This window comes from Manacus candei, unplaced genomic scaffold (genome assembly GCF_025592945.1).
Source record: "Manacus candei isolate 608988 ecotype Guabito, Panama unplaced genomic scaffold, ASM2559294v1 h1tg000233l, whole genome shotgun sequence".
NCBI lineage: Eukaryota > Metazoa > Chordata > Aves > Passeriformes > Pipridae > Manacus > Manacus candei.
In genome coordinates, this window is record NW_026138281.1 from 113,545 (window position 1) to 133,620 (window position 20,076).

The 20,076-nt window shown below is 67.9% G+C and overlaps 3 protein-coding genes across 11 annotated transcripts in view; 1 reads left to right on the forward strand and 2 right to left on the reverse strand.

Moving 5' to 3' along the window:
• Nucleotides 1–2,488, forward strand: part of SPATS2 (spermatogenesis associated serine rich 2) — a 62,571-nt gene extending 60,083 nt beyond the window's left edge. For 4 of the 6 annotated variants that reach the window (XM_051774872.1, XM_051774873.1, XM_051774870.1 and 1 more), the window contains 5 exons: nt 60–118; nt 577–686; nt 945–1,047; nt 1,163–1,338; nt 1,615–2,488. In XM_051774872.1, coding sequence (XP_051630832.1) covers nt 60–118; nt 577–686; nt 945–1,047; nt 1,163–1,338; nt 1,615–1,812 — 646 coding nt within the window. In that variant the 3' untranslated portion in view covers nt 1,813–2,488. The remainder of the gene's footprint in view (nt 1–59; nt 119–576; nt 687–944; nt 1,048–1,162; nt 1,339–1,614) is intronic. The other 2 variants (XM_051774874.1, XM_051774875.1) reach the window with 2 other exon arrangements.
• A 63-nt stretch (nt 2,489–2,551) lies between these two features.
• MCRS1 (microspherule protein 1) lies at nt 2,552–7,524 on the reverse strand. Its single transcript, XM_051774883.1, is given in 15 exon segments — nt 2,552–2,928; nt 3,011–3,138; nt 3,518–3,605; nt 3,755–3,837; nt 4,043–4,135; nt 4,249–4,277; nt 4,684–4,759; nt 4,835–4,973; nt 5,206–5,314; nt 5,706–5,815; nt 5,904–6,021; nt 6,023–6,057; nt 6,390–6,522; nt 6,858–6,988; nt 7,339–7,524. Coding segments are annotated over 15 exon segments (1,371 nt in total). The 5' UTR covers nt 7,351–7,524; the 3' UTR covers nt 2,552–2,841.
• Nucleotides 7,525–8,552: 1,028 nt separating this feature from the next.
• On the reverse strand, nt 8,553–19,755 carry ITGA7 (integrin subunit alpha 7). Of its 4 annotated transcripts, XM_051774869.1 has the most exons (26): nt 19,409–19,755; nt 17,794–17,921; nt 17,634–17,713; nt 17,293–17,548; nt 16,587–16,718; nt 16,372–16,491; nt 14,813–15,020; nt 14,349–14,542; nt 13,884–13,972; nt 13,678–13,805; nt 13,182–13,277; nt 13,035–13,096; nt 12,745–12,914; nt 12,424–12,573; nt 11,987–12,099; nt 11,649–11,847; nt 11,386–11,469; nt 11,218–11,297; nt 10,773–10,850; nt 10,588–10,690; nt 10,094–10,261; nt 9,794–9,886; nt 9,399–9,509; nt 9,218–9,316; nt 9,020–9,142; nt 8,553–8,940 (listed from the first exon to the last, which is right to left on the reverse strand). In XM_051774869.1, the coding sequence occupies exons 1-26, from the start codon at nt 19,738–19,740 to the stop codon at nt 8,758–8,760; spliced, it is 3,579 nt and encodes a 1,192-aa protein (XP_051630829.1). In that variant the 5' UTR covers nt 19,741–19,755; the 3' UTR covers nt 8,553–8,757. The 4 variants fall into 4 exon arrangements, with proteins under 4 accessions (XP_051630829.1, XP_051630827.1, XP_051630826.1 ...); XM_051774867.1 differs by lacking the exon at nt 16,372–16,491 and having other exon boundaries at nt 17,673–17,713; XM_051774866.1 differs by lacking the exon at nt 16,587–16,718.
• Between the last annotated feature and the right edge of the window lie 321 nt (nt 19,756–20,076).

Sequence of the window (20,076 nt, forward strand, 5' to 3'; positions counted from 1 at the left end):
GGAGCCTTTCCCTGCCCTCTCCAGCACTAAATCCCTTCCCTTTTCCCTGTTTTCCGCAGCCTCATGGACCGGGAAGTGGCTTTGCTGGCCGAGATGGACAAAGTGAAGGCAGAAGCAAGTAAGGGGCTGTTCTTGGAGGGGTTTTCCCAGGATTTCCCTCCTGTTCCCATCATTCCCAAACACCTCAGAACTCCATCATGGCTATTACAAACCTCCCCAGAGGGTGGGAATTCCCGAAATCCTGACATTCCTGGGGATGGAAACAGCTTTTCTGCTCACCTTTAAGGTCCCTCCCAACCCAAACCATTCCATAAAATTCCATGAAATTCCCTTCAGGGTTTCTCCTACATCCCACCTTTTGGGATAGGGGGGCTGATGGGATTTCCCCAACAGAATGGGGACAAATCTAATGGAAAAGACCCAATTCCAAAGGTGACAAAGGGACAGAGCTGCTCCCAGTGTCCCTCCTGGAGCTTCCACCTCTGGTTTGGTGCCTGTTTGGAGCTGGAATTACCCCAGGGAGGGGCCTGGGGGGTCGGGGGGTGGTTTTTCCCTGATCCAGGGCTGTTTTCCCAGTGGAGATCCTGGTGGGGAGGCAGAGGAGGGCGGAGGCCCTGCGGAAACTCACGGACGGGGCCGCGCGGATGTCGGAGGAGCAGCTGCTGGAGCTCAGGGCTGACATCAAGGTGGGCCCGGGGGGCACCTGGGGGGGCACCTTGAATTCCAAACACTTTGGATTCCAAACAGAATTTAAAGTGGTTTTGTGAAATCCTGATTTCACCCAACACCTGGGGAAAGTTCCACCTTCCCTGAATTCCCTGAACCCCCTCCTGTCCTGGGCTGAACCAGGAGGGTCTCCCCCATCCACCCCAGAACTGGGAGGGTCTCCCTGTTCCCTGCTCCCGTTCCCAGCCCAAATCCCCCCTTTTTCCCTCTTTTGGCAGCACTTTGTGAGCGAGCGCAAGTACGATGAGGAGCTGGGCAGGGCCGGCAGGTTCACCTGCGACCTGGAGGGGCTCAAGAGGAGCATCACCTGCTTCGGCCAAGGTGGGCTGGGGGCTCCTGGGGCACTCACCTGAGCCCTCCATCTGCTCCCAGAGGATCCTGTCCAGAATCCGTGATCCCAGCCCCTCTGACCCCTCCCCTGCTGTCTCTGTTCCAGTGTCCCACCCCAAGACCAGCTATTCCAGCCGCTCCCGCTGCAGCTCCGGCCCCCCCGGGGCCCCCCCGGGCCCCCCCAGTGCCTCCCCCACCCCCAGCACGGCCGGGAAAGCCCCAGGACCCCCCGAGGGGGCTCTGGGGGACACAGGGGGAGGACGGCCCCGGCCCCCCCGAGAGGTGGGTCTGGAGAGGGTGTGGGGGGTCTGGGGGGCTCTGGGGGTTCCCTGGATGGATCAGCCCTATGGATTGGGGGTTCGGGGGGTGTTTGAGGGGGGTCCAGGTTCTCACCCCCTCTCATTCTCAGCCTTCCCAGATTCTCAGGATTTAGGTGTTCCCAGAGCGGGATTTGGGGGTCCAGGGGAGGGGGTTTGGAGGTTCCCAGATTCCCAGGATTTGGGGTTCCAGGGGAGGGGGTTTTGGGGGGTCCCTGTTCTCAACCCCCTCCATTCTCAGCCTTCCCAGCGGATCCGGAGGGCGGAAGGAGGACCCCGAGCCCCGACCCCGCGGCACAACGGCCCCCCTGAGCCCCCCAACAGCGGGACCCGGCCCGGCCCCCGCAACCCTCCGACCCCGGGCCCCCCCACAGCCCCCCGGGGGGGGCTCCCCCCACGGAGACCCCGCAAGAGCCACCCCAAGGGAGCGAATTCCTGAGGAAAACTCTGGGATCCTGACAGGGGTCCCAGCCACGTTTACAATTCCCGTTCTGTGCCATCTCCCCTCCTTTTTACCCCTTTCTCCCCCCCATCCTGGTCTGTTCCATGTTGTCCCATCGGGATTTGGGGGCTCAGGACCCCCCCAGTGCTGCCATCGCCCCCCCTTCTCCTTCTTCTCCATCCCAAAAATCCCTCGCGCTGGAAGCGAGGAGGAGCGGGGGGAGGAGGGGCCTCTGACCCCCCCCCGGATCTGGAATGTTCTCCTCTGGGAACTGGGGAGTCCCCTCTGTCTCTCCCAAATCTGGGATGTCCCATGAGACCCTCTGGGATCTGAGGTGTCCCCTCTGTGTCCCCCCAGGATCTGGAATGTTCCCTGTGGGATCTGGGGTGTCCCCTCTGACCTCTCTGTGACTGAGGGGGGGTCCTCTCTGTGTGTGCTGGGATTGGGGGGGTCCCCTCAGCTGCACATTTCAGCTTTTTTCCCTGGATTTTCTTTGGGGAATTTCCTTCATTCCCATCTCAGTTCCTTCCCCCCCACCAAAATCCCCTTCACAGCAACACCTGGGAGCAAATCTCAGACATTCCTGGGAACAAGGACAGTAAATCCAAATAGGGGAGGGCTGGGGGGGTCCCCAACTTTTCTGCCCCCCCCTTTTTTCCATGTTTTTTTTTCCAAGTTTGATTTTTTTTTGTTGTTTTTTTTTCTTCTCTTTAATTAATTACAACTTCGGAACAAATCAATGAAATGTTGAGCTTTAAAAATTTTTTTGGGGAGGGGGGAGGAATTCAGGGATGGGGGTTGGGAGGGTTGTCTGTGTGTGTCCCCCCCCAACTCACCTGGGCCAGGTAAAGGGGAGGGGCACCCCAATATCTTTGGGGGGGTCCCAGTTGGCTCTTGGGGTGCCCCAAGCAGCCCCTCACCAGGGGTAGTGATGACTTTATTGGAAGCAGTTTGGGATGGGGGTGGTGCTGGGGGGTCCCAACCCCCCCAGTGCCAAACTGGGACCCCAATCCCCCCTCACCCCCCTCACTGCTGGGCCAGCTTGGCCGCCTCGGCCTTGATGAGGGCGATGAGGTCCTGGTTGATGAGGAAGACGAAGCGCAGGCTGGCGATCTGGGGGGACAAAGTGGGGCTTGGTGGGACCCACGGGACCCCCTGGGACCCCACGGGACCCCATAGGACCCCCCAGCCCCACCTCGACCACAGAGTTGTTGTTGAGCTTCCACTTGTTGCCCCCCAGGACGGGGCGGCCGTCGATGTAAATGGGGCGCCGGCCCTCGTTGGCGATGAAGAAGTCACCGTTGTTCTTCAGCTTGATCACCCCTGGGGAATTCCAGGGATTCAGGGGATCCAGGCGGGGATAGGGGGGCAAGAGGGGGCCAGGAATGGCCCCCAAAGAAGAGCCTGACCCCCAAGAGAGAAGAACAGGAACCTCCTCTGGTGGGGGGTTTCTGTCAAGGGGGGTCCCTGATTCTGGGGGGGTCCTTGGGCCTGGAGGGGGCAGGAGGGGGCTGCAAATGGCCCCCAAAGCCTGAGCAGAGGAACCTCCCCCTCGTGAGGGGCCCCATGTTTAAGGGGTGTGGGGGGGTTTACCTTGGTGACACCTGGCAGGTAAACCCTGTTAGGAGAGGGGGGGATGCAGCCCCCCCTCGAGCCCCCCAAACTTGCCCCCCAAACTCCCCCAAAGGCCCCCCAGCCCCACCTTGTTTGCGGGAGATCTTCCAGGCCGGGCCCTCCAGTGCCAGGTCCACGTCGATCTGGTTGTCCTTGGTGGCCCTGCCCAGGGTGATCTTTGGGGGGAGATTTGGGGGGGTTTGAGAGGTCCCTGGGAGGATTTGGGGGGTTGGGGATATTTTGGGGTGTCCCAGCTCTGGATCCACGTCCTGGGAGCGCACGAGGTACCGGGGAGGTTTTGGGGGTGATTTTGGGGGTGTTTTACCTCTCGGGAGCGCATCAGGTACCGCACCATCCGCCCCCGCAGCACCGCCAGCGTCTGGCTGTCGAAATCCGGGGAGCTCATCCCTGGAATGGGGGATAGTGGGGGTCAAGGGGGGACACACAGACACAGAGGGAGGGACAGAGGGACACCGGGAGTTAGTGGGACACAGAGACACCAGGGACAGACAGATGCCAGGGACAGACACATACCAGGGACACAGAGGGACATGGGAGGGACAGAGGGACATGGGGGGACAGAGGGACAGCGGGAGCCAGACAGACAGCCCACCTGTGATGGAATCCACCAGCACCTGCCACTTGTGCAGCTCCTGCTCCAGCTGCCGGATCTCACGTTTCTGCCGCCGATCCGCCACCGTCAGCTCTGGGGGGGGGCAAAGGGGGTCCTGGGGGGGCCGGGGGGTACCTGACCCCTCCCTGGGGGTCCTGGGAGTTTAGGGGGGCTCAGGAGGGTTCAGGAGGGTGGGGGACACTCACCGTGTTCCAGCACCTCGTCCCGCACATCCCTGCCCAGGAGAAGGGGGGTTGGGATGGTGAGACCACCCCCAGGACCCCAGCCCCCCCAAAAATATCACTGGGGCTCCCTGGGACACCCTGAACTCCCCAAGGGGGGCCCTGTCCCCCTCCCAGCCCCCCCAAACAGCCCCCAGCCCCCTCAACCCTCCCTCAGTCCCCCCAAACCCTCCCTTTAGTTCCCTGTGCCCCCCAAACCCTCGAGCTCCCAACACCCCCAGCCCCCCAAACCTTCCCTTCACCCCCGTCCACCCAAACTCTCCCTTGAGCCCCCCCAAACCTCACCTGACCTCCCTGCCCCCACAAAAAACCCTTCCCTTCATCTCCCAGTCCCTCCCTTGACCTCCTACTTCCCCCCGCTCCCCCAAAGCCCCCCCAGACCTCCCCAAGCCCCCCCACCTGAGTTTCCCGTCATCCACCATCTCCTCGGCGTCCGAGAAGTTCAGCACTTGGTCCCCCTTGGGCAGGGGCTGCACTGGGGGGTGGGAGGGGAGGGTGAGGGGCTGGTGACCCCCCAGGCCCCCCCAGTGCCCCCCAGGCCCCCCCTCACCTGTCTGGTCCTGCAGCAGGTGGTACTGGCGCAGGAGCTGCCAGTGCAGCTGCAGGGCCTTGGGGGTCCTTGAAGGGTAAAACACCTCGGGGTGTCGGAGCAGCAGGTCCTGGAAGGTCTCCAGGGAGGGCTGGGGGGTCTGGGAAGGACAGGGGACATGAGGGGGATGTGGGGGGACACTTTGAGACACAAGGGGAAATGTGGAAACCCAAGGGGACGTGGAGGGATGCGAGGGGACACAACAGGAGGGGCCAGGAGGGGACACAAAGGGACATTTGGGAACCCCCCACTGTCCCCAGTCCCACCCTGATGAGCAGCTGGGGGGTCAGGGGACATTTGGGGACGCTTTGGGGCCGTTTGGAGCCACTCACCGAGGGGACCCTGGTGAGCAGCTGCTCCTCAGCTTTGCTGAACAGGACCTTGCTCTGCACGGCAGCCACAGCCTCGGGGTGCAGCGAGCGCATGGCCTGGCAGGCCAGTCTGGGGGACCCAGGGGTGAGACCCCCAGGGACCCCCAGCATGGGGGAGACCCCCCAGAGACCCCCAAGGACAGCCCAGATATGAGACCCCACCAAGGACAGGTGAGACCCCAAAGGATGACCCAGACCCCCAGGAAGGGCTGAGACGCTCCTCAGGGACACCTGAAACCACCCCCTGGGGACATCCCGGCTCCTCTGGGGACACCTGAGACCCCCCCAAGCCCCCCAGGACCCCCAGTTCCCCCTCACACAGACCCCTGGAGCCCCCCGAGCCCCCCGGTTCCCCCTCACTTGCCGGGGGGTCGTAGAGCAGCATCCCTGGATGTCCCTCAGGGACCAGGGACCCTCGGCTCCCCCCACAGACCCCTCCCAAACCCCCCGAGCCCCCTCACTTGCAGATGACGGGGTCGTAGAGCAGCGCGTACCAGCGCTCCTGGATCTCCCTCAGGGTGAAGCGGCAGCTGAACTTCACCCCCAGGTGAACCGAGGTGAGGTCGTTGGTCTGGGAACACCCCCAGGTCAGGGGAAGGGTCTGGGGGTCTCCCCAACCCCCCCCCGGGTGAGGGGGGTCCCTGAGCCCCCCAGCCCACCTGCAGCACGGCGTTGATGAGCAGCAGGTCGTCGGCGGGTTTCCAGCGGCCCAGGTCCCGCGGCACCGCCGGGCTCTGCTTGCTCTTCTTGAGCCTCTTGGGCAGCCCGGGGGGGGGGCCCGGGGGCCGCGGGGGGGGGCACTGCCCTCGACACCTGGGGGGGGACAGGTTTAGAGGGGTCTCTGGGGGTCCCCAGGCTGCTGGGATGCCCCCAATGGCTTCTGGATGTCCCCAATGGCTTCTGGATGTCCCCAACAGCCATGGGGGGGATCCCAGGCCTGGGGTCATAGGGGGGGCACCACCCTCGACATCTCCGGGGGGGGGGGCACAGGGGGCTCTGGGGGCTCCCCAATGGCTCCTGAATGAACCCAGATGTCCCCAGTGACCCCAGGACGGCCCCAGGACCACCTGCCCTGGGACTCCCCCACTGGCCCCAGGGTGTCCCCAATGTCCCTGTGCTGCCCCCAGTCCCCACCCAGCCCTGACCTTCCTCCTGTCCCCCGGGGGGGGGTCGGGGCCAGGCCGAGGGGGGGGCTCTGGGCCCCCCTTGGCACGGCTCGAGGACTTGGCCAGACTGCTCTCGACCAGCTCGTCGTCGAACTTCTTCCTCTTGATGAACCTGCCGGGGGGGCATGGGGAGGTACAGACATGGCACCAGACCCCCCTGTGCCCCACACCCTGCCTGGAGCCCCCAGTGCCCCCCCACGACCCCCATCCCCTACCATGTCGCCCCCAGTGTCCCCTTGTTGTGGCTCATTCTCAGCTCCCCCCAACCCCTCCGAAGACCCTCCCAGACCCTCCAAGACCCTCAAAACCCCCAAAGCCCCCCGTACCTGAAGGAGCTGCGGTGTTTGGGGACAGTCCCAGGGGACCCTCCAGCCCCCCCTCGTTGTGGCTCATTCTCAGCGCCCCGACCCCTACCAAGGCTCCCCCAGCCCCCCCGTCCCCCCGTACCTGGAGGAGCTGCGGCGTTTGGGGACAGTCCCCGGGGGAGGGGCCGGGCCCCTTTTGGTCCCCCCCAGGGACTCCTCGTCCTCCGAGCGACTCGTGGCCATGGGGGGTCCTGGGGGGGTTCCTGGGGGTCTCTGGGGGGTCACAGCAGGTGGGTGTGTCACCCAGTGCCCCCCCCGGGGCTGTCACACCCCAGGGGGGTGGATTCGGGAGGGATTTGGGGGACAATGGGGATTGGTGGGGGCAATGAGGACATGGGGGGGTCCTGTCACACCTCGGGGGGCGGACTGGGGGGGTGGGGGCCATGAGGAGACACGGGGGGGTGACAACGGGGAGGGAATGAAAAGGGCACAACCTATCGGCGCGTGGGGGACTCGGCCCGGGCTTCATGCCCCTCCCGCCGTCCCCCAGCCCCGTGTCCCCCCCAGAACCCCTCACGGACCTCCCCAAGCCCCCGGACCCCCCACTCCCCCTCAGGCCTCACCAGCCCCGGCATCCCCGGGCCGCCATGGCCGCTTCCCTTCCGGAGGCCCGTGACGTCACTGAAGCCGCGGAGGCCGCCGCCATGTGAAAGGTTCCTCCTCTGCCCTTGCGGCGTGACGCCATCTTGACTAAGGGCAGGGCCGCGCCCCCTGCGTTCTGAGCCGGAGATGAGGGCGGGCCGGGAGCGGCCGCGTCCGACTCACGACGGTGGGAACGGGACGTACCCGCTTATCCCGGCAGACACAGCTTGTTCCGGCCGTTGAAGCGGCCGTTCCCATCATAGTGGCACCACCGCCACACTTATCATGGCGGCTGCCCGCACCCATCATGGCGGCCGCCGTCACGGCCTCACGGCACCCACCACCCGTGGGTGCCCTCACCCATCATGGGGTCCTGGAACTTCACGATCGATCCGATCAAATTCATTCGATCTAATTAATAAAACTGTGTAGTTTGGCTGCTGGAATATCCACTAGCTCTTGTATCTGAGCCAGGAGCCACATGAGCCCCCAGTGAGCCAGGGGTCAATTTAAGGGCCATTTTTAGGGGTTCCTACAGCCCCTGCTGAGCCAGGGGCTGTTTCAGGGGTTCGCACCAACACCCCAATAACGCAGGGGCCAATTTAAGAGCCGTTTTAGGGGCTCCCCCCACTCCCCCAATGAACCAGGGGCAGTTTCAGGGGTTCAACCCCCACCCCTACCCCATGACTGTCCCCAGACTGTGAAGGACTCAGGCCCGGTGGGGGGACAGCACCTTTTATTAGGGTGAACGTCGCTGTGGGGCCGAGCTGAGCCCGGGCAGTCGAGACCCCGTGTGGGGCCAAACCCTTCATGTGGGGCTGAAGTGACCCCTGGAACCAAACTGACCCTGTGGGGCCAAAGTGCCCCATGGGCCCGATGGCCCCATCCCAGGACAAACATTCCCAGGTGCTCCAGCACAGCCGGTGCCTCACTGGGACCTTCCCAGGGCACAGCCAGGGCGAGAAATCCCATGTCCCAGGTTCCATGTCCCAGGCTCTGTGTCCATGTCCACGTCCCCTGTTCCTGCTGCCATCCCCAGAGCACGGCCAGGGCGGACAATCCCGTGTTCCATGTCCTGTGTCCCCTGTTTGTGTCCCATGTTTCATGTCCCATGTTCCATATCCCGAGTTCCATGTCCCGTATCCCATGTCCATGTCCTATGTCCCATATCCAGTATCCATGTTCCATGTCCATATTCCGTGTTTCATATCCTGTGTCCATGTCCCTTATCCCATGTCTGTGTCCATGTCCCATATCCCATATCTCATGTCCATGTCCCATATCCCATATCCTATACCCATGTCCTGTATCCCATATCTGTATCCCATATCCCATGTTCCACACCCCATACCCCGTGTCTGTGCCCCCTGTGCCCACCCCCCATTTCACAGTGGGGGGGTCTATGCGGAGCTGGGGGTCCCGCGTCCGTCCGGGGGCTCGGCGGGGCTGGCGGCCCATTCCTGCCTCTGGATCGTGCCCGTCCTGCCCTCGAGGAGGTGCTGCCGCTGCTCCCGCGGGATCCGCACGGCGTGGTACTGCGGCACGGCCGGGGGGGCACGGCGGGCACGGCGGAAAAACCCCACCTGGGGCACCAGGGGACAGGTCAGGGGACAGGGGGATGGGTCACGGGCACCGGGGGGGTCAGGGGGATCCGTCCCTCACCTTCCAGAGCCCGAGGACCAGCAGGGCCAGGAGGAGGATCCCGAGCAGCACCGCCAGCGGGACCACCCACCACGGGACCCCCGCCACCGCCACCCCCGGGTCCAGGTGGATGGACACCAACATCTGGGGGGGCAGGGGGGGGTCAGAGGAGTCTGGGGGAGTGAGTGGGCTCCAGGGGGGTAGGGGCAGGGGTCAGACCTGCGTGGCCGCATCCTTGAGCACCAGGTTCTTGCTGGGGGAGGTGACGGAAACCTCGGCACGGACGATCAGCTCCAGCGAGGAGACATCCAGGAATTCCTGGTGGGAACAGGGGGAGTCTGGGCCGGGCTGAGCCCCCCTCCCACCCATCGCTGCCCCCTGCTCCCCTCAGCCCCGGTACCTCCAGGAAGGTGCCGTTCCAGAGGCGGCCCCGCGCCCGCAGCTCCGAGCGCTCCAGGGTGGGCAGCGGGCACAGGAACGGGCGGCAGCGGGCAGTGCCCCGGGCACAGTCCTGGGGGGACGGGACATCGGGAATGGGGGGAGACCCCAGGAATGGGGGAAGACCCCGGGAATGGGGGAAGGGGGCTTCTCACACTGCAGCCTGAAACAGGACCCCAGGACTGCATGTGCCAGAGCAGGGGCACCCTGGGAACAGGGTGTGCGTGCTGGACTGTGCGTGCTGGAATAGGGGCACTCCAGGAAGGGCATCCCCAGAGTGCCCCCCCATTGAACAGGCCCCCCCAAAGCAGGACTCCCCCGAGCAGGGCCCCCCAAAGCGGGTGTTCCCCCACTCACCAGTGTCACGTTCCTCCTCCTCTCTGAGGGCGCTGGGACCCACCAGGACCGGGGGGGGGATGCCTGGGGGGGGTCACCCTGTCCCAGTGGCTCCTGAAGGGGAGTAAAAGGGGGGCAGCAGCGACCCTCGGGCACACCTGGGCACCCCCAGAGACCCCCAGACACCTCTGGACACTCCCAAGGCACCCTCGGGCACTCCTGAGCACCCCTTGGCTGCCCCTGGGCACCCCTATTGGCACCCCCCAGGCACCCCCAGGCACCCCCAAGCCCCCCCAGACACCCCCAGCCCCGTGGCCGTACCAGGGCGAGGCGCAGGGGGTTGGCAGAGGGGCTGCAGGGCACGGGGGGGGTGCCCAGTTCCAGGCTCAGGGGGTACAGGAGCCACTTTCCGTTGGGCAGCTCGTGGGGCCAGTGCAGGGTGAGGAAGGCAGAGCCCAGAGTCTTCAGCGCCTGTCCCCTGTGGGACACCTGGAGGGAGCACGAGACCCCCACCCCATGAGTGCCACCCATCCCACAAACACCCTCCACCCCGTCAATGCCACTCACATGGACCCCCCCAGACCCCAAAACACCCCCCACCTCATAAATGCCCCCCATGGGCCCCCCACCCCAAAGGCACCCCCACATGGACACCCCCCCAAAAAAACCCCCATTCCAAAATGATCCACCCACACGGACCCCCCGCTCCACAAATACCCCCCACCCCATAAATGCCCCCACATGAACCCCCCCAGCCCACAGACACCCCCCGCCCCACTCCCGGCTCTCCCGTGGGGTCCCGGCGGGGGACTCACCGTGACCTCGAAGCTGACGGCGCTGCCCACCTGGCTCTCCCTGCGCACGGCGCTCTCCCCCCGCACCTCCCCCCCGAAAAACAGCCGGGGGGGCACGGCCACTCTGGGGGGGGGACAGACAGGGGTCAAGGGGGTCCCGGAGGGGGTCCCGGGGGGGTCCGGGGGTGGTCCCGAACCCCACTTACCCCGTCACGGAGAGGGGCAGCTCGAGGACCACCCGGGCACGAGCGACCACCGGCTCCAGCCCCGGCTGTTCGCTGATCCTGGGGAGGGGTCGGGGGGTCGGGGGGGCAGCACCCAAACTCCCCCCGTGCCGTGCCCAGAGCCCAGCGCGGGGGGCTGAACTCCCCCAACCCTGTGGATCCAACCCCCAAAGCCCCCACGGCTTCACCCCAAATCCTGGGCCCTCCGTGCCCTAAATCCTGGGTGCTCCAGCCCCCAGACCCCCCAGGTCTCTGGTCTCCAAACCCCCCGGGGCTCCACCACACCCCCCCCGGGGCTCCACCACACCCCCCCCGGGGGTCTCCACACCCCTCCAGGGGTCTCCACACCCCCCCGGGGGTCTTCACCCCCAAACCCCGGGGGTCTCCACCCCAAACCCCGGGGGTCTCCACCCCCGCCCCCGCTCACGTGGACAGCGCGAGCTCCACCGCCAGGTCCGAGGTGTGGATGGTTATTCCCGAGGTGCCGAGGATGAGGAAGAACCGCACCTGGGGCACAGGGGGGGCACAGGGGGGAGCGCTGGGGCCGGGCCAGGGGGCGGGGGGGGCAAGGGATTGGGGAGGGGGCTGCACCCACCTGTGCTCCGCGTTTCAGGGGGTTCCCCAGCTCACACTCCACCTGGGAGCCGTTCTGGTTGGCGAGGCACAGCACGGGCTTGTCCTGGGGGGCACAGGACTGAGCCCCCCCCTGCGGGCACCCCCGGCCCGCCACACCCCCAGGACCATCACAGCCCACACCCCAGGGGGCTGAGACCCCCCCCTGCGGGCACCCCCGGCCCGCCGCACCCCCAGCCCCCTCCCCACCCTACACCCCCCTCCTCCGCCCCCCCGGCCCCTCACCCCGAGCCCCCCGCCCTCGTCGGGCCGCAGGGCCGCGTAGGGCAGCTCCGGGGGGAGAGTGGCCGTGAGCTGGGCCTGGTGGGCATCGTCCCCATCCCGCTGCGGCTCCGCCGGGTCCGACGGCTCGTTGGTCACCAGGACCTCCAGGGCCACGTCCTTCTGGTCACTCATGGCGAAGATGGCAGTGCCATCCTCGGCCCTGCAGGGGCACAGCCACTGTCCCACACCTCCGGGACTATCCCACCCACCCCAGACCCCCAGGACCATCCCACACCCCCAGGACCATCCGCCCCACACCCCCGGCCCCCCAGGGTGGGCACTGCCCCCCGGCCCCCCACCTGGGCAGGGGCAGGAACTCGCTGTCACCGCGGCGGGCGCAGAACTGGAAGTGCAGCTGGAGGTTGCTCTGGCAGATCTTGTCATCCCCGCAGCCCTGGCGCAGGAAATGCACCTGGGGGGGCACGGGGGGGCACTCAGGGGGGCTCCGGGGGGACGGGGCAACCCCAGGGACTGGGGGGACACTGCGGGGGGGGGCTCCGGGTGGAATGGGGTGTCCCTGGGGACACGGGGGACAGTGCAGGTGACCCCCGAGTAGAACAGGGCACTCCCTGGGATATGGGGGGGACACTGCAGGTAACCCCCAGGTTGGACTGGGGGACTCTCCAGGTGGCCCCCAGGTGGGACAGGGGTGGCCCCCAGGTGGGACAGGGGTGACACCCCAGGTACTCCTGGGAGGGACAGGCCCCCCAGGCCGGTGGTCCCTGGCAGTGCCCACCTCGGCGCGGTGGGTGCTGGGCTGGTGGGGGCTGAGCGCGGGGGAAAGGGGGGGCAGCACAGCCCCCCGCCCCCCCCGGTGCCCCCCAGGCCCCCGGATCCCATAGGCCAAGGTGACAACGATGGGCCGCAGCTTGTCCCGGATCCCGTCCTGGAGGGACACAAAGAGGAGGAGGAGGAGGACAGAGGGAGGAAGGTCAGGGGTCACTCAGGGACCTGGGAGGTGTTGGCACAGCTGGAGGGGGCCGTGGGGGTGGGATTGAGGAGGGGGACAAGGATGGGGATGCTGAGGATGAGGATGGGGCTGAGGCCGAGCACCCACGTGCAGCTGGAAGGTGGGGGTGACACAGGCCCGGCTGTGCTGCCGGGGCAGCTCCAGGGTCCCGGAGAGCTGGTGCTCGGGGTCCGCGGGGCCACGGCCCAGGAACGACCCCCGGGGGGCTTGGCCACGGCGCCGGCGCTCGGTGTCCACGTCCAGCACGAACTCCAGCTCTGGGGACACAGGGAGGGGCGGCCTCAGGGAGGGGAGGCAGCAGGGATTGGGGACCCTCGGGGCTGGGGACCCTTGGGGCTGGGACGCTCCTGGGGCCGGGGTCCCTTGGGGGGTCTCACCGAGGCGGGGGCTGTAGCTCGCAGGACTGGCCGTGTAGCTGAAACAGGCTCGGACCTCCACGCTGGGGGGGCACGGGGTCAGACGGGGGGCAGCGGCCCCCTGGGCCCATGCCCGGGGGGGGTGCAGGGGGGCTCAGGGACACCCACCAGACGCCCTCCCAGTGGCGGCAGTTGCTCTGCTCCAGGTCGATGGTGGGGGGCAGCAGTGACACGTTCCGGGACACGTGGACCACCGGGCGGGCCCTGCCGGGGGCAAACGGGATCCCAGAGCGGGCCCCCCCTCCTGAGGGCACCCCCAGCTCTGCAGGGACCCCCAGGGCGGGGGATGCTCTGGGAGGGGTTGAGGGAGCCCTGGGACGGGGGTCCTTAGGGGTGGGGGTCCTCATGGATGGAGGGTTCTCAGGGAGGGGGGGATGCCCAGGGATGTGGGGGGTCCTTGGGGATCCAATCCTTGGGACTGGGAGGGTCTCTGGAGGTGGGGGCAGTGCAGGGTTGGGGACTCCTCAGGAATGGGGGTCCTGGGAGATGGGGAGCTCCAAAGAATTGAGATCCTTGGGAACTGGGGGGCATGCTCAGTCTCGGGGGTCCTCAGGGCCGGGGGCTCCCAGAGGTGGTCCCAGGGGTCCCAGGGATGGGGTCTCACCTGTAGAGTACCACGGTGTCGGACAGGGATCCCACCAGCAGGTCGGGGTACAGGTTCCCATCCACGTCCAGCCCCCCCGACAGGGAATACCCGAAGGTCGGGACCCCCACGGCCTCCCCGTCCAGGACCTGGGGACACCAGTAGGTGACGGGGGACCCCGCGGGGGCCCTGCCGGGACAGCCCCCTCCCCACCGTCCCCCCCTCACCTGGGCCGGCCTGGCCACGATGCCCAGGGCGCTCCCGTGGTAAATGAACACTTTGCCGGCGCCGTCGAAAGGGGCTCCCACGGCCAGGTCTGGGGGGGCAACGGCAGCTGGAGGGGGCACAGAGCCCTCCCGGGACCCTCTCGGGGGGGACAGCCCCCAGTGCCACCATCCCCAGCCCTTGGAGACCCCAACCCCACCCCCCGAACCCCAAACCCTCAAATCTGCCATGGTTGAGGTCCTGGGGCCACCATCCCCAGTTTTTGGGGTATCCAGAGCCCCCCAAATCCCTCACCATCAAAACCGTCCTGTTTGTGTTCCACAATGGCACCACCCCCAGCCCCTGGGGACCCCAAATTCCCCCAAACCCCTCATCCTCAAATCCATCACAGTCAAAGTCCCCAGTTCCACCATCCTCAGCCCCTGGGGACCCCAAAACTCCCCCAAATGTCCCCCAAACCCCCTCACCCTCAAAGCCATCATGGTTGAGGTCCCCGGCCGTGCTCAGGGCGGTGCCGAACATGGACCCCCGGGTGCCGTTGAGCCTCAGGGGGGTCACAGCGTCCCAGAGCCCCCCGGAGTTGATGTAAACATAAACAGCCCCCCCGATCTCCTCCTGGCGCTCAAAGAAGTGGGGGGCCCCCACCACCAGGTCCATCCACCTGAGGGAACACGGGTCTGTCACCTCCCGGGTGACCCCCAAAGTGTCTCGGTGCCCCCAGACACGGCACTGGGATTTTGGGGGATTCAGGGATTGGGGGTCCTTGGGGATCGGGGGGGATGCTCAAGGATGAGTCCCGGGGGTCGGGGAATCCCAGGGATTGAGGGGTCCTTGGGAACGGGTGGGGTCCTCAGCCCGGGGGCCCTCGGGGGTGGAGGGACAGGGGTTGGACTCTGCCCGGGGGGGTCTCCCGGGGGTCCCCCGCGCTCACCCGTCGCTGTTGAGGTCGAGCACGGCCAGGGCGTGCCCGAAGGCCGAGCTGAGCTGCGGCCCGGGCAGCACCGCCTCGGGCACCAGGCGGTTGGCGCTGTCGCGGCGCAGGATCACGACAGCCCCGGTGTGGTTGGCGCGGGGGGCGCCGGTGACAAAGCTGAGCCCCCCCCGGCGCGTCAGCCCCGCGCCCGAGTCCACCGAGAACCCTGCGGGGAGCGGGGGAGAGGGTCGGTGCCCACCCGGCCCCCGCAATGCCCGCGCTGTCCGTCCGTCCATCCGTCCGTCCGTCCCACCCTCTCTCTCTGCTCGACCCCTCTGGGATCCCCGTGGGAATGGGGGGATTCCCCCGTGGGAATGGGGGGCCCATGTGCCTCAGTGTCCCTGCTTTTCTTCTCTGGGGAGGGCAGGATTTGGGGTCTCACCAATTTGGGTAGGGGGCTGAGCCTTTTGGGGGTGCGGGGGGAGCGACGAGCAGCCCCCCGGCATTGCCAGAAGGGAAGGTTTGGGGGAAAAAAGGGCAGATTTTGGGACCAGAGCAGCAGATTTTGGGCTGAGAGAGCGGGGGAGCCCCTTCCCCACATGCAGCTATTGCAGAGTGCAGCCCCTGCAGCCCCCACAGCCACCTGAGCCCCCCCGCAGCCCCCCGTGCCCCCAGCCAGGCTTCAGCGGCCCCCCCAAAACCGTGCACCCCCCCCATGCAGAAACATCTCCAGGGGGACAAGCGGGGGGACAGGGGGTGCTGGGGGCCATGCCAGGCTCGGGGATCCCCCCCAGGGCTCTGTGCCCCCCCCTCAAGCTCTGTCCACCCTCCCCCAGCCTGGCAGTGCCCCCAACACAGCCCGGGCACAGCGACGGGACACAGGATGGAGGGGGGGGGACAGGAATGGGGGAACAGGGACTGGGGACACGGGAATTGGGTGGATAGGAATGGGGGAACAGGGATTGGGGACACGGGAATTGGGGGGACAGGAATGGGGGAACAGGGATTGGGGACACGGGAATTGGGGGGACAGGAATGGGGGAACAGGGATTGGGGACACGGGAATTGGGGGGACAGGGCTGCAGGGACAAGGAATGGGAGGGGACAGGGGTGGGAGGTCTGGGGGATGGACACAGGAGGGGTGGGGGCGTGCAGGGGGGGCTGTGGCCACACATGTGCACGGCTGCGTGTGCGGGGGGGCACAGGGGGGACGTGTGTACAGAGAGAGAGAGAGAGAGGCATGTTTGGGGACATGGATGTGAGGGGGGACAGGGGGATCCCCAGGACTGGGGACAAATGTGTGCTGGGGGGACGTGTGTGTGTTTGGGGGGACACATGTCCAGAATGACACGCGTGCATGGGGACATGTGATAAAGGGGACATGTCTGTACAGGCACACGTATGTGCACGGTGACACGTGTGTGCACACAGGCTCCCACAGGGCCCCTCAGAGCCTGGGTCTGTCCCCACAGGTGACATGGGTGACACGGCACAGGACAGGCTGCAGGGAGGGCACACACGGCACACATATGGCACACACATGGCACACGCGTGGCACAGCCGTGGCACACACGAACCCATGTAGCTATTGTGGGCCACGTCTGGGGCGGCGCCGGGGACCCTCTCGCCGGGCTGGGGGGTCCGGAAGACCCTCTGGTCGGGGGCAGCGCTCTCAATGTTTGTCACAAAGAGCAGCCCTGGGGGTGGGGGGTGGGTGTCACGGCGGGCACGGGGGGGGGGGCGCAGGGGCCGCGGCAGCCGGGGGGGACCCCCGGGCCGGGCCCCCCCGTACCGAAGTAGCTGTTGGCGGGCACGGGGATGAGCGAGGGGTCCTGGTCCTTCTCCCCCCCCGCTTCGAAGGGACCGGCGTCCGGGCGCAGCAGGTCCAGAGAGCTCTGGTTGAGCTGCTCCACGCGCAGGGTCCCTGCGGGGGCCGGGGTGAGGGGAGACACCACGGGGACCACCACGGGGACCCCCGGGAACACCACTGGGACCCCCAGGGACCCTTCAGCACCGGCGAGTTCTGGTTGAGATGCTCCATGCTCAGGGTCCCTGGGGGAGCCCGGGGTGAGGGGGCTGGGCAGGGGACACCAGGGGGACCCTCAGGGACTCCAGGGGGACCCCCAGGGATCCCTCATGCTCCGGGGGGCTCTGGTTGAGCTGCTCCACGTGCAGGGTCACCTGCACACGTATGTGCACACCCGGCCCACCTGCCCAGGCAGGGGTTGCACTCACACCCCCACACCCCCTCCGGGCCAACTCCTCACCCTTCCAGTTGTAGGTGCTGGGGGCCCAAAGCAGGAACATCCACCCCCAGCCCACCCCCAGCCCCTCACACGGGCAGCCCCTCGCCCCTTGACGGGGGGCCTGGGCTGCCCCCTCACCCTTCCAGTTGCACATGCCGGGGGCTCCGAGCAGGAACACCCACCCACCCACACCTCACACCCCCTCTCCTGGGCAGCCCCTCGCCCCTCCGGGGGGTTCCCGGCCCTCCTCACCCTTCCAGTTGTAGGTGCCGGGGGCCCCGAGCAAGACGTAGCGGCGGTCGGGGCTGAACGCGGCCGCCAGGCCCTGCTGGCAGGTGCCAAAGCGCTCGTGGCCCTGGGGCCGCCCCTCGCAGAACTTCCATTCGCCGCCGTCCAGCTCGTCCCGCACCCGCAGGTCCTGGCTCAGCACGAAGCACCTCCCGATCACGTCCCGCGTCTCCAGCGGCTGCCGCACCCGGTGCCGCACCTCGTACCGGTGGGCACAGGTCTGGGGGCACCCAGAGGTGTCACGGAGTGCCGGGCCCCCTCCCCTAGGGGTGCCGGTGCCCCCCGCCTCCCGCCCCGGCACCCACCACGATCTTCCCTCCGGCTCCTTGGCTCTTCACGCTCACCCCCAGCCACTGGTTCTCTTTGCTCTCCCGCTGCGGGTCCACTGTGGGCACAGGGGGCAGGGTCAGCCCCGCCAGGAAGCCCCCCAGGACCCCCTGCACCCCCCCGGGGAGCGCAGCTCACCTCCCTCATCGATGGGCACCCGCCAGCAGTCGGAGAGCTCGGGGGTCAGCGGGCAGGCGAAGAGCCCCCCTGTCCGGTTGGCACCTTGGCTGGGCAGTGCCTGCGCCTGGGGGGCCCCCACCAGCAGCCTGGCAGGGCACAGACCCCCGTCAGGTGCCCAGAGCCCCCCCGGAGCTGCCACACGCCCACACCGATGTCCCCGTGCCCGGGCGGTGCCAGCCCGGCCGAGCAGCTGCTGCCCCGGCACCGTTCCCAGGGCTCGGCCGCAGCTCAGTGCACGGGCGGGTGCGGGGGGGACGCGCACTCGGACCCCCCCACGCTCCCCGACTGCCCCACCCGGGACAGCAGCGTTGGGGGCACCCTGACCCCCACCCCGGGGTCCTCGAGGGGTCACACTCCGCGGGACAAGTCCGGTGCCACCGGGGGCTCCTCGGTGGCCACGGGGCACCTGCGGCCACCCCCGGCCCGCCCGCCCCGGGGGTGTTGGTGGCCTGGGGACACAGCCGAGCCCCGGGGGGTGGCAGAGAGGCAGAGCCGGTAAAAATAAACTGGAATTCACTCAAAATAACCCCGCAGCAACATGCCCAAAAAAGGAGGGAGGCACAGGGAGGCACCGGGTGCCCCCCGGAGCCAGGCCAGGGCACCCTGCGAGGGGACCGGGGGGCACCGGGAGGACGGGCGGGGACTGCGGGTGCGGGGCCGGTGGGACCGAGCCCAGCGCGGCTCCGCAAACACCCGCAGCGGCCACCGGGAGCCAAAAACCGCCCTCGGCGCCAAGAGCGTGGCGCGGGAGGGAGTCGGGTGACAACGGTGACAACGGTGACAACGGCGCCACCGGGGGCACGGGGACGGACGGGAATGGGGGGCTCCAAGGGGGCACACGATGGTGACACTGCCCAGAGACCTGCCCGCTCAGGGGCTCTCCGGCGCTGAGACCCCCGGCAGGAGCCCGGGGGCGGCCAGGGGGACATGGGGGGACACGGGGAGCCCCGCGGGCTGTGGGACACGGGGACAGGGGGGTTGGGGGACACGAGGGCACGGGGGTTGGGGAACACGGGGACAGGGGACACGGGGCCGTGGCGGGGGTCTCGGCAGCCGCGGGTGGGCGTTCGCCGCAGCGGCCGCGGGGGAAGCGGCGGTCACGGCCCGGGGGGCCCAGCCGGGGGGGTCCCTCCACACGAGCACCCCGGGGATGCAGCGATGGACCCCCGAACCCCCCCAACACCCCCCCCAATCCCCGTCCGCGGTTAATGCTGAATAATCCCGGGCCGCGCAGGCGGCGACTCCGCGCCTGTCCCTGTCCCCGTCCCCTCGGAGCTGCAGCGCGGGTGGGTGGGTGGGTCGAACTCCCCGCGAATCCCGAGGACCCCAGCCCCGGTCTCCGGTTCCTCCCGCCCCGGGGCTCCTTCCCTTCCCATTCCCGGGGCTCCTGGGCTCCTCCAGCCCAGGTCCCCTCCCAGAGCCGGGACTCCCGGTCCTGCTTTAGCCCCCCAGTCCCGGGGCTCCAGATCCCCCCCAGTCCCGGGACTTACGGTCCCCCCCAGTCCCGGGGTCGGGTGCCCCCACCCCAGGTCTCCGGTCACCCCCTTCCCCGGGGGTCGCCCCCCGCACTCACCAGCCCGCCGGTTCGGGGCTAAGCTGCCGGTGCAGTGCCACGGCGGCCCCGAAGAGGCTGCCCCGCTCGCCGTCCTTCAGCACGGGGCTGCTGCCGTCCAGGTTGAAGGCGGCGACCGCGAGCAGCCGCAGGGCGACCCAGGGCAGCCACCGGCCCCGGCCCCGGGAGCGGCCCCGGGGACCCTCCATCCCGCCGCCGCCGCGCCCCGGCCCCGCCGCTCCGCCGCCCGCGGGAGGAGCCCGGGCTGTCCCGGGGAGGGGGCTCGGCCCCGGCCCCGCCCGCCCGCGCAGGGGAATCCCCCGGGAGTCCCACCCCGGGATGGGGCTGAGCATCGCGGCACGTGTGGAGGGGACTGCTCTGTATGGCAGGTGCTGCACCCATATGGGACTGACTGAACCGATATGGGACTGACTGCACCCATGTGGGACTGACTGCACCCATATGGGACTGACTGAACCCCATGTGGGACAGACTGCACCCATGTGGGACTGACTGCACCCATGGGACAGACTGAACCCCACAGCACAGGGCCGCACCCATAGCCCCTGCACCCCACACTCTGTCATCAGGGGTCCAATGGGGGTACCCAGTGACCTCCCCCCCGACAGAGTCCCAGGGGCACTGGGGACCCCCCTGGTGTCCCCCAGCCCCAAATCACTGCTCATTGC